Source organism: Molothrus ater, chromosome Z (genome assembly GCF_012460135.2).
Source record: "Molothrus ater isolate BHLD 08-10-18 breed brown headed cowbird chromosome Z, BPBGC_Mater_1.1, whole genome shotgun sequence".
Lineage (NCBI taxonomy): Eukaryota > Metazoa > Chordata > Aves > Passeriformes > Icteridae > Molothrus > Molothrus ater.
In genome coordinates this window covers 28,415,447-28,430,659 of record NC_050511.2, presented here as the reverse complement: position 1 = coordinate 28,430,659, position 15,213 = coordinate 28,415,447, and the positions used below count along the sequence as shown (strand labels likewise).

Below are 15,213 nucleotides of genomic sequence, written 5' to 3'. Positions count from 1 at the left end.
ACAAAGATCTTGGAAAGCTCAACAGTTGTTTTAAATCCTCCTTTAGTGTTTCAAAATATGGGGGGAAAAATTCTGCATGCATGGTTTTGTCTTGGTCCTGCTTGTTCTCTAAGCACACAACGATACTTACACCACTGTCTCAGGGGTATCCTGCAGCTCAAGGTTCTTTTTGCACAGATTTACCTCCAGTTACAGCACCTATCTCATGTAGCCTCTGCTTGACTTTCCCTCGGCCAAAAGGAGCTACTGAAGAATTTCATTCATTTAGCTCTTTGTTATTTCATAAAGTACCTTACATTTATTTTTCAAATGCTCTTACTGAACCAGCTTACATGGTCTCACATCCACTAACTTCTCTAAGCAAAGACATGATCTCTGGAGACCTGCCCAAAATCAAACAGGAAGATGGCATCAAAGTTGTGAGCTCTTGTTACAATATGCTGTTCTATGTTGCTTTGTTTCGGTGGATGACAAGGGTGAGACCATTGAAAACCTAATGATTTCTGGGTTTAGCCTACAGCACCAGAGTTTCCTGTAGCTATGCATTTATTCAGTAGCATTTAAAATGCAGTAGTCAGTACCCATTTTGTTATCTGAGATAGCACTGATCCCCATCTACAGACCATACTGGCATACACATGAAAATGTGAAGCAGAACATATTCCATGCATCTCAAGCCAAGTCTTAAGGTATTAGATAGATAAAAGTCCACAGAGGGAGCATGGAGACACGCTAGAGACACAGAAGTCCTTCCCATTTCAGAGATCTCTGCATCTTGGCTCCACACGGCTGTCACGGAAATACTGGAAGTTGTCCTTTTTTCTGTTAGCGTGTTTGGAGCTGGAAAAATTTTAGCTCATTTTTGACTGCTTTTCTGGTGGGGGGCTTTAAGTGGGAGATACAAAACTAGATAAGTGGAGAACAGAATGGCTCCATCCCTTCTTTTGAGAGGACAGAACACTTGAAATAACCAAAAGAGATATTCAGCACAGAAGTCTATCTTAATGCTATTTCAATATGCCAATAGGAAAAGGAGTTAACTGCTCCTTTCTCTTTACAGCTAAAAGATAATAAATAATGAATTCACCCGTTCCTGCTTTTATTCTCCTAATAGAACCCAAAGAAAAATAGCAGAGTCATGCAAGTCACCTTTGGTTGCCACACCTGGACTGGACTGAGGTTAGCAGCTTGGTCAGCAGCTTTTTTTTTATTATTTATGTACAGTTCATATGCCCACACAGAAAGGAAAAGGTGGATTACAATGGACTACTTTTGATATGGAAGCTTCTCAAAGATAATTTTGTTCTGTTACATTGTTCCTTGAGCCTTTTATCCTCAGTAATGTAGCATGACATTGGCATCAAATGTTAGTACTGTGCCAAAAAAATCCCTTTGGGAATGCAGTGCCTCTTCTCTATTCTTCCTTGCTTTTAACTCCTGTGCATTCCAAAGAGTCATTATGATGATTCTTTCCTACAGTTCATCTAGTGACTGGATCTGTAAGGAACATATGAGGAAGTTTAAAGCATTATGTATCTTCTGGGAAAATTTTGGCTTTAGCTGAATACTTCATATTTTGCATCCTTAACTCGAGCATAGTAATTTAAAAGCACTCAAACACAAAACCTGTTTTTTTCTAGTAACCAATATGGGAAAAAAATTTAAAATCTCATCCTATATAACTGACTTTCCATCTGTACAGAAGGACCAGATCCTTAGGAAAACAGAGATAACTGCTCCTTGAGTTCATGCAGTAATTGGCTTCAGGAATGTTCCTAATGATGTTCCTAAAGGCAATAATTCAGTAATTTGCTGGTACATTTCACAACCATTTGCTTATACCACAAGAAATTTGACCCTCAGGCATCCTGAATTCTGCAGAGACTGAACAAATCTCTTTTTAAGAATCTGGTCCCTCTATTTCTTCTCCTTACAGCTCCATGAATTCTCCATATTTGCCTCCAACTTTTTAACATTTTTGTATTGAAGCAATTTGGAGTTCTTTCTTTTTCTTGCTTGATTTTGTTGGCTTTTTTTGGTTTTTTTCCCCCCATCCTTTTTTTCAATACAGCAGCAACTTTAGCAAGGCATTGAGAACAAACAAGAGCTTACCTCTGTGTTCCACGGAAGTAACTAGGGTGAAAAAAAAAGGACAAAAGGCTCTCCCAGACTGCAAGGTCAGTGCTGAGCTGTGCTGGTGATGCATGCACAGCCCAGTCCCTCACTGCAGAAGGGCACTGTGGTGGAAGAAGCCCTGAAGTGGTACAGGTTCTTCCAAGACACTGCCTCAGAGTCCTAGCCACAGACCAGTTTATGATGGCTCAGTCAAATGACAGCACATCTACAGAAACACTTCACAAACCGACCTCTAAAGTCTACTGGGAATCACTCTTGTAGTCATCCACCAGCAGGTCCCTGTCCAAAGAAACTCACTGTATAAAGGGACCAGGGAGGTTGCCAAATAAAGGCCTGGGAAACTTTGGGACAGAAAGAAGGATGATTTTTTAATCCTTAATCCTCCTTCTCAGAATCATTCCAAAAGACAAAACTGCTTGAGGTAAACTTTCCTGACTTTTACAGACACAAACCCACACATAAAAATTTCAGCTGTAGGGTATCTAAATTGCCAAAGTTTTTAGTAACTCAAAATGGACTCTTACAAAAGTTTTAGCAGCTACCAGCTCTGCCTACAAATCTAAGTTTAGAGGAAATACATTTAAGTGTTGAGAATTACAGCAGGATGGCTGTAGGACAATCCAGTCTGGTAGTAACAGTGAAGTTATAACCGAGTAGACTGTATATACAACAGCTGAGATGAACTCCAGTAAAACTTTTATGCCCTACCATAACATCATTATTTTCTTTTTGCTAGATGTGTCAGAGAAAAATGCTATCTAAGGCATTTGGAATTCAAGACTAGAAGCCCCAGAGATGGCTTTTGAAATGTGAAGGTGTGTGATAAATCTATCAGATAGTTCTGCAATTTTTGAAAGAGATGGATATGCCTTTTGTGCATATGTGCAGGAAAGATTTCTTTTTCCCACCCTATATAAGCTTTCTCTCCTACTAATATGCTGTTGAACACTAGCACTAAATACTTCAGTTGGCTAACAAGAAACAGAAAAACCACTACAAAATTTATAGACTGAAGAAAACTCAGCATTTCATACCAGTAAGTGAAATTACAATTTTGTCTTCATCTGCTATCAAAGTTAATAGCTGTGATTGTGCCACTAAACAGAGGCACAATTGAGAAGCACAGATAGCAAATACAAATATTTGTTATTTAGCACAAGTAACAATTTTTTTTTATTATTGATCATTCAAGAAGAATGTAGCTTATCAGTTATTTTCCCCTATAATGTCTTCTATATTGGAAAACATTTCACAAAATCAGAAAGAGTGCAACTGCATAAGAAGGGACAGCTTTTACCTGGCTCTATTTTACTTATAAATATCGGAATATCATATTAAGTTCTCTGTTACAAAACACTGCTGTTCACTTGCATCACAGTTGGAAAGTATGAACAAGTTTTAAAGCAAAAATATTTTGCAGGAATTTTTCTATTACTCTAATTGAAAATTTTTAACCACTGTGGCACAACACAATTTTTTGCAGAACTCCTATTAAGCATCAACAAAATTGCTTTGTTTCAGTAATACAATAGCAAATAGGATTCAAAAGAAGTAATCTTATTTTTATCTAATTCTAGTAATTTGATTTTATCAGACCTTACTTATAGCTGTGGAAATCAGAGTCATAGCATTAAAGGATTCTACTTCACAAGCCAGCATAAATTCTTCCTTGATATTTTTCAGATGAGAGTGAATAAAAATAATTTTGATGTATCCTGACCAAACTATTACTTTGTGTTCTTATCCAATCCACAACCTTCAGGACTTGCGACTATACAGAACAGCTACTTTGTTCTTGTATGTATAAGGCAATAGAAAGAACATGGCCCATCCAATCCTGGAGCATGCTGTGCTCTCTTGCTATTAATATTCAATTCTTGTGGCGGGGGGGGTTGGTTGTTGGGTTTTTTTGGGTTTTTTTTCCACTCCTAGGAATACCATGCCAATTCAGTTAGCCAGTCTTTAACAGGGCTTCACTCTTCCTACCCTATTGCACACTTCCTCACACAGATACTGTAATTGAAATGGTCACAAATGCTGGCATGCTTTTTCACTAGAAAAGATGTATCTCTCTCTAATACCAGGAGAAAAATAACACACAGATGTTTTACTGGAGAAATTTGCTATTGAGAATTTGCTATTGAGAACAAGCAATCCTGTTTTGGTGTCTGTCTACCTGATTCAGTTTGTGGCAAGCTCCTGGTTTCCCAGAGCATTCCACACCAACGTATTCTCCCTCTCATACACCTGAAAGGTCCATAACACTATCTGTGGTGGAACAGAAAAATGTGGCTTTTCAGGAATTGTAAGGGAAAAGGAACTGTCTTTTCAGGCCAGTTGTTTAGCCAATCTGGTTTGCAAAGACCATGAGTCCTGAAACAGGAGGCACAAAACTGCAATGATGAAAATTACACTTTTCATTTACTCAGAGATATTTTCTAGTACCTTACAAAAGTCAGAAATTATTTCAGTGCCTTTTGAGAACTTACAAAGTAAAGATCTTGATGAAAGGTAGAAGAGGAAACAAGCCAACTTTTTGCCTGAATGTTCTATAAAAAAATTTGCAACCCTTTAGTCAGCAAATTTCAAGGCTCTTGAAGAGAAAAATCCACTCTACAGAAATGAGGGGTTTATTCATGGTTTTACAACAGGTCATATCGGATCCAGGCAAAGAACATGCATTTGATATCTAGCCTCTCTTGTACCACATAGCATCACCTATCCAATTACAAATAATTTTAATATGTATTAAACATTTTAATAATGCCATAGTTGTTTTGAACCTTCATGAAATATTATAAAAGCTTTCTTCCCACAGAACACAGAATTTTGAAACTAAGCACTGGTAATTAGGTATAATGGGTTGACCCTGGCTGAGTGCCAGGCACTCACCAAAGCCACTCTGCCACTCAGCTCCATAGCTGGACAGGGAAAAGAGAAAACAACAAAGAGTTAATGAGTTAAGGACAGGGAAAGATCACAAACCAAACACCATCTCAGGGAAAACAAGACAAACTGGGCCTGTTAACTGAGTTTATTAACTAACAAAATCAGAGCAGGATAATGAGACGTAAAATCAAATCCTACAAACACCTTCCTCCTACATCTCCCTCTTTCTGGGCTCTTCCTCCTTCCCTGCAGAGGTACAGGATGACACTGAAGGGGGCTTATGGTCACTTCATCACATATGGCTCCTACTACTGCTCAGGGAGAGGAGTCTGTTCCAACACGGGGTCCCTCCCACAGGAGACAGCTATCTATGAATTTTTCCAGTGTGAGCTCATGCCACGGGCAAGAGTTCTCCAGAAACTGCTGTAATGTGTGTCACTCTTCCACAGGGTACACTTTTTCAGGCACAGCCTGCTCCAGCATGGGTCTGTCTTGGAGCCAGCTGGCCTTGACTCTGCTAGAAGCTTCCCGAAGCCACCCCTGTAGACCCCACTACAAAAACCCAGTCACACAAACCCCATACAGCATGATTATTAGCTGCACGCAATGCAGAAAGCAGCAGCAATCTTACATTTTGCAGATCTGTCATTAGTTTTTATCTTTTCTTTGCAGTAACAAAAAGAGCCCTGATTCTGTGAAATATGCCAGACAGCATCCACCACAACCCAGTGCCTTTAGAGAAAGTGCTATCAATTAGATATACATTCCAATTGTCACAGCTAAGCAATTTCTTAGACTAAAGGGATTCTGAGTGATTTCATGGTACAAGAAAAGATAGTTAATGTAACACAGAAAACTTACATTGTCACTTGAGGTGTCACATAGCAATTGAAAGATTTCACTGCCCACTTGAAAAAATAAGAATAATCATGGAAAGGCTTCAGTGAAACAAAGATCTGTATGCCTCAGCATATAAAGGACTTGGTTTTTGTACAGAAAAAATCTCTGGGTCCATATATTCAGGTTTTTTTGCAAACAAAGCCCTAGAAACAGCAGTGCTCGGATTTAAATTGGATTTTGGAGGGCTCTTTTTCCTGTGGCAGACAGTCAGAAATCCTGCTGACTGTCCAATTTACAAGAAACAGATGATGTCATTTTGATAACGCTCCCTTCTAGGTTCACATACCCAAGTGTTCAGACAAATTCAGACTTTCTGCTTTCTGTGAAACATCCAGAAAGGTCAAGATACGAAAGACAGAAAGACAAGAAATGAAAGTACAGTACTTATCAACTCTGCATTTTAACATTAAGCTATGTGAGTGTCTGTATGTATATTCTGTTATGTTCAGAAAAATACAGCATATATTCTTGATTCCTACAGGTGTGAAAAAATAGGGTTCAAAATCACATCAACAGGAAAATGTTGCAATTGTAGTAAAGCATTTATTTATTTTAAAACATTATTACATTGCTAGAACATTATTTCAAAATAAAAGCCATAATATATTCATTCAAAACTAGGCTGTTAAGCATATATATTTAAACTCTAATTTTCATACACACAGTGAAAGAAATTTATATTTTACAAGTAGCAATTTTTAATAGACTTATGAAAAACATGTTTAAAAATAAACTGCCAAAATCTGTCTCTTTAAATATACAAAATACCCTTGCTGTGCTGAAGATACTTCCCTTAAAAGCCAAAAATACCTAAGTCAATAGCTGAGTCCACATCAAATCCTAGTGAAAACAGCAGTGACATAAAAATGTAAAAGCACTGTACAAAGTAAGTACAGCCTTTTTTGTCTCAGTACTGTACAAATCTGGTTTTGTTTTAAAAATGTTTTACAAAAACTGCTATTTTTGAACTTAACATCCTTTCCTATGTGCAGAAAAAAGTAAGCCACTGACATTACCTCTGTTTACTAAAATATCTCCTTCTCAGAATTATGAATCAAAGAATTCAAAGGGAATTTTACCACTTATTTCAATGAGAGCAGGACTGAAACTTCTCCTCAGCATATCATTTATTAATCTCTCCTGGTTTTCCACTGGTTTTATACTGCAAAATATTACAAATTCTTAAATACGCTTACTGGTGAAATCAGAACTCAAGTACTTCATATTACAAGGCTGGTGTATGGATTAGTTAATTGTAAAACGGAGTGTTCAATTAAAAAACCCAACAGGAAATAACGCTGCATGCTTTTTAATCAAGAACCCTTTCTCTTCTCTTGCTTCCTTTAAAGTCCTTTCTGGCATTTTTTCTGGAATGAGCTTTTTAAGAAGGTGCGGTATCCTGGATCATCCACATATTCATTCTTAAAGCGAGAACTCAATACTCTCTGCCTTTTCTTCTCTCCCAAGATAATATCTGCTCCATAAAATGTGTCTTCAAATCTCATGTCAGAAGCTGTAGACTAAAACCAGACATTAATTACACAGACATACAATTTTTATCTTTCCATATTTTGCATGTCCTATTCTGCATTAAATTCTCTATGTCTGTAGTGCTCATTGGAAACACGTAAATAACATCTGTTGTTAGTCTGGATTTTATCCAGGGATCACACAGTCATGATAATTCTAGGTGAGAAAACAGTGACATGGAAGTGATGCAACTATTGGGCAGGTTTGATCCTAGCAGAATTATGTAATATTCACCACCTTGTATTATTCAGGAAAGTTTTAAATGCAAGGTACTATGTCATGTATGCCTGAAAAGAAGCCTGGGTACTGCCTAATTTGCAAAGAATCAGGGTCACAGTTTGGTCACCCGTCACCAAATTTACACCAGTTGGGAATCCCCACTAACAAAGCAGTGGAACAACAAACAGCAAGCCATTTGGGTAGAATCAGAGGCAAAATATTTTGGACCAACTTATACTGCTGGAGTCATGGAAGAACTCCCAAGATTAAGAAAAACATCATTTAGAAGAAACTGGTGTCTTTTACTTCAATAAATAGAAACAGGATCATAGACCATCTTTAACTTTCACTGTGTTCAGCACAAGGAGAGGAAGGAGGTGTTGGGCATGGCTTGAGGACTAACCTGTATATTTCTAGTTTTTAAGGCACTAGTAAAAAATCATGCAGAAGTTTCAATAACTGTTGGGGTGGTTTTTAGTCAGGTGGCCAAATTTAATGTTTTAAATCTATAGTTAACTTCTTAATGAAGTTAATATACAAATAAATAAAAAGACATTGATTTCTAAAAAATAAATTTTAAAAACAATATCATAAACCCCATTATTATTATTCTTATTATTACCCTGCATTCTAAACAAAAAAAAAAGTCAATGGTATGCTTTCCAAGTATAATAAAAAGCCCCATTAGATGGTTCTTTTAACATTTTCCAAGACATTTTAACTCTAATCAGGACACTGGAAGATTTGTGCATTTATCCCAAATTCACTGACATAAAGGTTTCCTAACCTAGAATGTTTGACCAGTGCACTTTACATCAGAAAAAACTGTCTTAAGACAGGTAAAAACAGTCATCTCCTCCAACAAATGTATGGAAGTACTTTCCCTTTTCAACCTCTATGAGTTACACTCTCTGTGAGGTTCAACACTTTTCCACTAGGCATACATACATAAAAATGTAGCTGGTGGATGTTGCTTGAAACAACAGGAAACTTAAAAAAAAGCAGCAAAGATTTGGTTTTAAACCAAAGACTAGTGAAATGCTGATAAATCCTGCCAGCAACATTAATGAGTTTTGATCAGTTATATTGTTTCTTACAAGAAGTTAATTGCCTTTTTAGTAAATTAAGGTTTTTAAAATCACAAAGCTCTGAGAAGCTGAAAAGTTTCTAAAAAACAATATCTGTTATAAGTAAACTGAAAGAACAGAATGTCTGTCAAATTAAATGTTTACTAACTTGGTCATTCCTGATCTAACAGATCAAACAAACACGATGTCCCTTTTAGGAGAAAAGATTATGTCTGACAACAGCATTTGCCTGTACTGGAGGAACAACTAACCATCTCACTAGCAAATGGAGACACATCCTAATTGGGCTGATTTAGCTACTCTGAAGAGCACAGGCTTCACAAAACATGAGTCTGTTTAAACCGAAAATCCAAAATAAATCCTAGTACAGTGTTATTGGTCTTTTGAGCATATACACATATTACAAAGTTAACATCAGCAAATACTCACTAAACGTGCTTTTACTCTCTTAGGAAGCTCTTCATCCAGTGTATATATTTCTTCTCTCTTCATTACTATTTGAGAACCATCTTCAAACTCCACCTAATTGAAAAAAAAAACCAGAATTTGAAAATAAAATAATAATTAACTCTTGCAGGAAGTTCCTGGAAATATTTCCATATGAAAATATATATGTAAGCAAAGAAGACATATACAGACATTTTGCTATCTGTTTTAGCACAAAATTGGGCTGAAACGTAAAAAATATTATTTCTTCGGATTTGCAACATATACTTCATTGGAAATAATACCTAAGCAAAGAGACTTCAAAATCAGCACTGACACATATATAAGGAAGTAAAAGTTTTTAGATTAGGAATGCTGAACAGTAACAAGACAGGCAACATTATTTTGAAGGAGTGACAGATTAAAATGTCCTTGTGTCATTTTTATTTGTCTCTAATTCTTAAGTTGCTTCTGATAAATAAAAAATTAATTTTAACATCCTGTGATTCAAGGTTGAGGAAGACCATGTCAAAAGAAAGTGTGAGTGACAACTAAGGAAATACCAGTTAACAGAATTTTATTGAATCTGATGGAATTTCTTTTAAATGCTCTGTTCAGAAGATGAAAAGCTTTATCATGCTTAGGTTTAGATTTAATCCAATATGAACCCTGTTAGCAGAAAATGAGAAAGGAAATGTAACTAGGTGTGAGGAATGTTAAAATGCTGAGGCTTTGAAGCATTTAAGCTTTTTCAGTAGCTGCTGACTTTTTCCTCTAGTTTAATACTTCATCTAACAGTTGTGAACTTCAGCTATTATCTGTGACTGCAGTTTAGCTCCCACAGAAATGATAATTTATATTTTGGTATAAAAATTAGAAGTCCCATTCTACATCCTTAGGTAATTTAATGAGACTATGTGAATGACAACAGCACACTTGGCTAGAAGAATAAGCACATGTACAAACATAGGAGAATACTGATTTATCAAAAGTATTATTACAGATACAAATGAACAATCATGCATTTGAATTTGTAAATGGACTGTGTTTTTTTCAAATTAAAAGCTTGCTGTAGCTGAGTATGTCAGATTGATATGTGAACAGCTGAAAAATCCATATATCCATTCTCAAAAGCCAGGATACAGACTATGATCTATTAACTTCCTTAAAACCAATTTTTCCACTGCAACTAATAGGGCTGCACAAATCTGGAATGCATTTAAAATGCATAGAGCACACAAATGGATAATAAAATCACAAGAGTCATCCTTACTCCTTTCTGCTCCTGTTACTAACCCCATAAGCCTACTCTGTTAGCAGTATGTTAGAGGAACTTAAAGGTCAATTTGCCTTAATCTTGTTTAATTAAATGATGGCAATGCAGGGTGCAAGAACAGTCTTTCTGCTATTCCTGCTCCTTCCTGCACAATACATTTGGTAATATTTTTGCATATTACAGTTGGTAATAATGTTTTTTGCATCCCTGGTGAAAAAACTGGGTAGGAGATTAACTCTGACATTCCATGTGATAAGAAAATCTCTTCTTAAATGGTCAGTATATTTGTTTTTACTCACGGTGTGCAGTAGGATGCAAATATTCCATACCAGAGAATGCCATACTTGCAGTATGAACTATATTGCACATTTAAAATGAAGAGTAAGCGGCAGTTCTTTAGGTATAATCCAGCATACCACACTGGAAATAATTTGCCTACACTGATAGTAAACACAAGAGCTTCTCTAAGACTTTCAATAGCATCATGATTCATGCAAAATATAAACCCACAATTCCAAATCGCTCCAATTCAATTCAGATTGCAGATCTTACATTTCAAATCATCATTTTATCAAGTAAGTTATTTCACTTGGATTCTGCTGCTATACTGTGTGATGTTACTATCTTCATGAGATTTTTTCTGTAAGCACATCATAAATTGAAGGAAAAACTGTCAAAAAACAATTAATGGAGTGAATGGATAATTTAATAAACTCTAACTCAATTGAGAACCTCAATATAAGAAATCATCAAGAAATCAGCTGTAGATCACCTTAATAATTTCACTTGAGCATCTGCTTCATTTGGCAGGTTTAGCTCTGCTTAGGAATTTTGTAGGATACTGGCTGACAAATGAAAACTGTATGATACAAATTCTGGTGCATTTTGCCATAGCTCCTGCATGCTCAAGTACTGCTGCATTTGGTACAAATGTCTGATGAACATGACAAAAATTCACAGAATTTTTTAACTAAAACAGATTTGCCTTATGAGATCTAAGAAATCATGCAAAAGACTGGGTAAGAGAATCTCAAAGGTACAACACAGATCACACCAGATGAAAATAAACCTTTGTGTATGTGTGAGTCCTGGGAGCTTTTAGATACTGTTCAGAAAGACCAGAGTAAGAACTACTAGTATGTCTTGAAGTTAATCTTGCACCCTTCCTGTCATAAACTTTTTGCAGTCTGTGGCCACAGGCAGCCTCCTCTCTCATCCTGAAGACGAAATACTTGCTTGTCTCTACAGTTCTATGTATTGCAATATGGGCTCCCTCTAATCTTTAAATTCTGTAATTTCCCACCATGATACAGATTGTTAGAGGCAATTTACAGGAATTTATGTTTGCTATGCTGAGGAACTCTAAATCTTGCTGAGCCTCCACATGCTTATCCATTTTCCTTAAACAAAACTCATTTCATCATGTTGTTCAAGAGGTCTAAAATAAGACGTTTGTTTTGACTACGTCAAATTCCTTCAAATATGAAAGAAAACAACATTCATCTAATTTACCTCACAATATTCCTCAGAAGACTAGCTGTTAAAGATTAAACAATTTGAAGATAAATGTTACTATAGAAAAATAATCTTCATACTTTATAAAGAATTTTCGACCTTCACAACATAATACAGCTGCTAAATATAAGGGATGAGGTAAGATTTAGAGACTAGTTCAAGACTTTAGGCATTTGAGTGCTTGAATTCGATTGCAAGTCATTGGAAAAGTGAGAAGGTCAATGCAACAAGTAACTTGGTTTCCCTGTGCCTTAATTTATCTAGAGATATAACAGTAAATTTGCCATTTTGGTACAGTAATGTGAGGCCCCCTGATGAAAAGAGTTACATAAGTGAAAATTATTACATATATATAAAAGAAATGGATCTAGATTATCATTCTTTCAGAAGTGCTATTATTATTGTGATTGTTTTATTGCAGTTTCTACCATTCACCTGGGTACTCAAAGCTGCTGACTGATTTTTCTCAAAGGCAAGCTCAAAAAAACCAGTAATTGTTACTCTGAAATCAGAAGTCAGCTTTTTAGCTTTGCCTTCAGTGTTCAGTTCCCTTTTGCCTTTGCTGAAGATAAAATGCTCCTTAGATTAATTAATGAAAAAATGCCTCAGACAAAAGAATGTTATGTTTTTCTTCCTAATGTCTCCCCTTCCAACCTCTTATGAAATGCCTGAGGTTCATTGCAGGCTCATACAATACTTAATTTTATGTCATTAATCATATAATTAGCTGTGAACTTACAAAATGAAAGCAAACAACCTGCAGAAAATAACAAATGTCATCTTTCAATCTTAATTTACACCTGTTTGACCGAGATCTTAAAGAAAGCAAGTAATTTTCTTTCTGTAAGTAAATTTCTGAAATCTCTCTCCCAAACAGCGCACAGCACTTGCTACCGTTAGAAAGTTTTACATATTAGTTAAAGTGTGGTAACAGTTACAATAAGAATTCACTATACGGCCTTTCCAGTCTTCTTCCTTTCCAAGTGTGGCTGGCCACGCCAATGCTAGAGCCAAATGAGCAATTTACAATAAAGACATCTTAGCAAGCGCATGGTAATAAACACAGATACTCACCTGATACATGTGGGCTGTATTTGTTCCCAGATACTTTGCACCATACAGTTTTCCATCAGGCCATTTCACTTGGACAACCTCTCCCTCTGCAGGTGGACCCAGCCTTAGGCAATCTCTGCTCTATTTAAAGAAGATGGATTCTCAAATCAGTGAGTGAGCCACTGCACTGAAATTACCACTAAGATGCTTTTACAACTTGGTAATTGGAAAAGATTTATTACCATGCATGTTTCAAGTTTTATAATCCTGCTAACGGCCTAATGCTAATGTTAGCCCTTATGAAAATTAAATACTGACCAGAAAAACCCTCTTTACAGCTTGATGCTGCATTGGCAAGACAACATATACATAAATCAGATAGCTATCAGCAACTGTGATACACTTCGACCAAAATTAATTTCTAACACACACTGAAAATAAGGATCACTAAAGTGCAATTGCATATGTGCAATGTTTTCTCTTTTACATATGCAAGTAGTTCATGTTTCGTTAACCACAGCACATTTTTTGCTGGATGCTATCTTTGCTGACTGAAACATACATGGATCAAACCATAAATGGTGAGAATGCCAGTAAGTTTTTTGCTTAGCTGATGGAGAAACAAAAGAATCCAAATGCTTGTGAAATAAAATTAGGGGGAAATATTTTTTTCTGTAGGACATAAAGCACTTTTGTTCCAATGGTTTGGTCAACTTTTGTGCCTGACTTGTTGAGCACATCAGAGCATCAGTAGCTGCAACATGTTCTTCCGATATGTCTCAGTATGACCTACATGACTCATTTTCAGAGCACACCAACCACAAACTCATAACAGCAGTTGCTCACATGAGAAAAAAAGAAAAGGACCCAAAAATGATGTGGCACATCTGGGCTCATCAATTCTCTGCTCAAATCCTCAGTCCAACAAAGGCATCTCTCCTTCATAGTGACTACATCACAAGACCTGTAATGTAAATTACTGCTAACTGAGTGGTATTCTCCTGGGTGTGAGAGGACTTAGTGACCACATTACCTGAGCTCATAAATGGTCTACAGTGGGAGGAGAGAAGATAAAGACAAGGACACAGGTATAAGGACTCAGTGACAGGACCTGGCGCTATCTCAGGTTGCCACAATACTATCACTGTTTTCTTAGATTTACATAGAATAACTTAGAAAAATATTTGTATTTTGAGTTGAACAATTCACTTCCAACAGAGGCCAATGATCATCATGACAAAGAACTTAAAATGTGGGAGCAAAAATGCACTCCAGTGATCCTCACTTGGACATTATCTTGATGTAATATCATTCTAGCCAAATCCAACCTTTACAAACTGATTTTAATCACACGTATCTTAATCCATTAGTTTCATTCAACATGGGATAAAAGAAATTAAAAGCTGGATTTTCACAGAAACACTTTCCTGCATGACAATACTGTCTCTGTCACCCCTCAGGTGTTTTGCAAAGGCTTTAAAATATGACCTCTGTGTTTGCCCAGCAAAGGTTGCTGTGATAAACACAGAAAGTATATCCTTTCAATGTCACCATACATTTGGAGTAGGCGGAATTACTGTATTACCCTTCCCAATACTTTCAGGAGAGGCAGGAGGAAAGGGGAAAGGATAGCTGCTTCAGTAGAATAGTTATGATTTTGCAGGGGACAGGGATTACTAAATGCTATCATGGCTCTGACTATAAATTAAATTAGACTGTATTCTTAGTTGTTCTCTCCTTAGTGATGACTGTCAAAGTGGTTACTGTCATTATGATACTTCTTCCGCTTTCTATTTATTGCAAAAGTAGAAAAAAGGAGCCTTGGCTAAGTGTCTTGAAATGAACTTTTAAAATGCATCATGGAATGGAATAAATTTCCTGAAAACAAACAATCTAACAACAATGTCAAGCCTAACATTAATTTTCCAAGAACAAAAGCCCAGCATGAATTACTCCCTTTGCAACTTCCACAAGAAAAAATATCTCACGGACTCTAGGATAGCTAATGGAATTGCTCATTTGGAAAATTAAGAGTCCTCATGCAAATAACCAGACAAATGACAACCTCATTCTTCATGTATCATCACAATGTCTTAGTCTATGGAACAGTATTTGGTAAATTGGTACTAGTTCTTATTAATTCCTACCAGAGCTGCTACCTTTTATTTTTCATAGGATCAT

General features: G+C 36.3%; 1 protein-coding gene across 4 annotated transcripts in view; it reads right to left on the bottom strand.

The window, feature by feature from the left end:
• Nucleotides 1-6,454: 6,454 nt before the first annotated feature.
• The window catches only part of KDM4C (lysine demethylase 4C), a 250,048-nt gene continuing 241,289 nt past the window's right edge, over nt 6,455-15,213 (bottom strand). For all 4 annotated transcript variants that reach the window (XM_036403664.2, XM_036403665.2, XM_054517952.1 and 1 more), the window contains 3 exons: nt 13,054-13,173; nt 9,192-9,284; nt 6,455-7,445 (listed from right to left, as the gene is read on the bottom strand). In XM_036403664.2, coding sequence (XP_036259557.1) covers nt 7,269-7,445; nt 9,192-9,284; nt 13,054-13,173 — 390 coding nt within the window. In that variant the 3' untranslated portion in view covers nt 6,455-7,268. The remainder of the gene's footprint in view (nt 7,446-9,191; nt 9,285-13,053; nt 13,174-15,213) is intronic.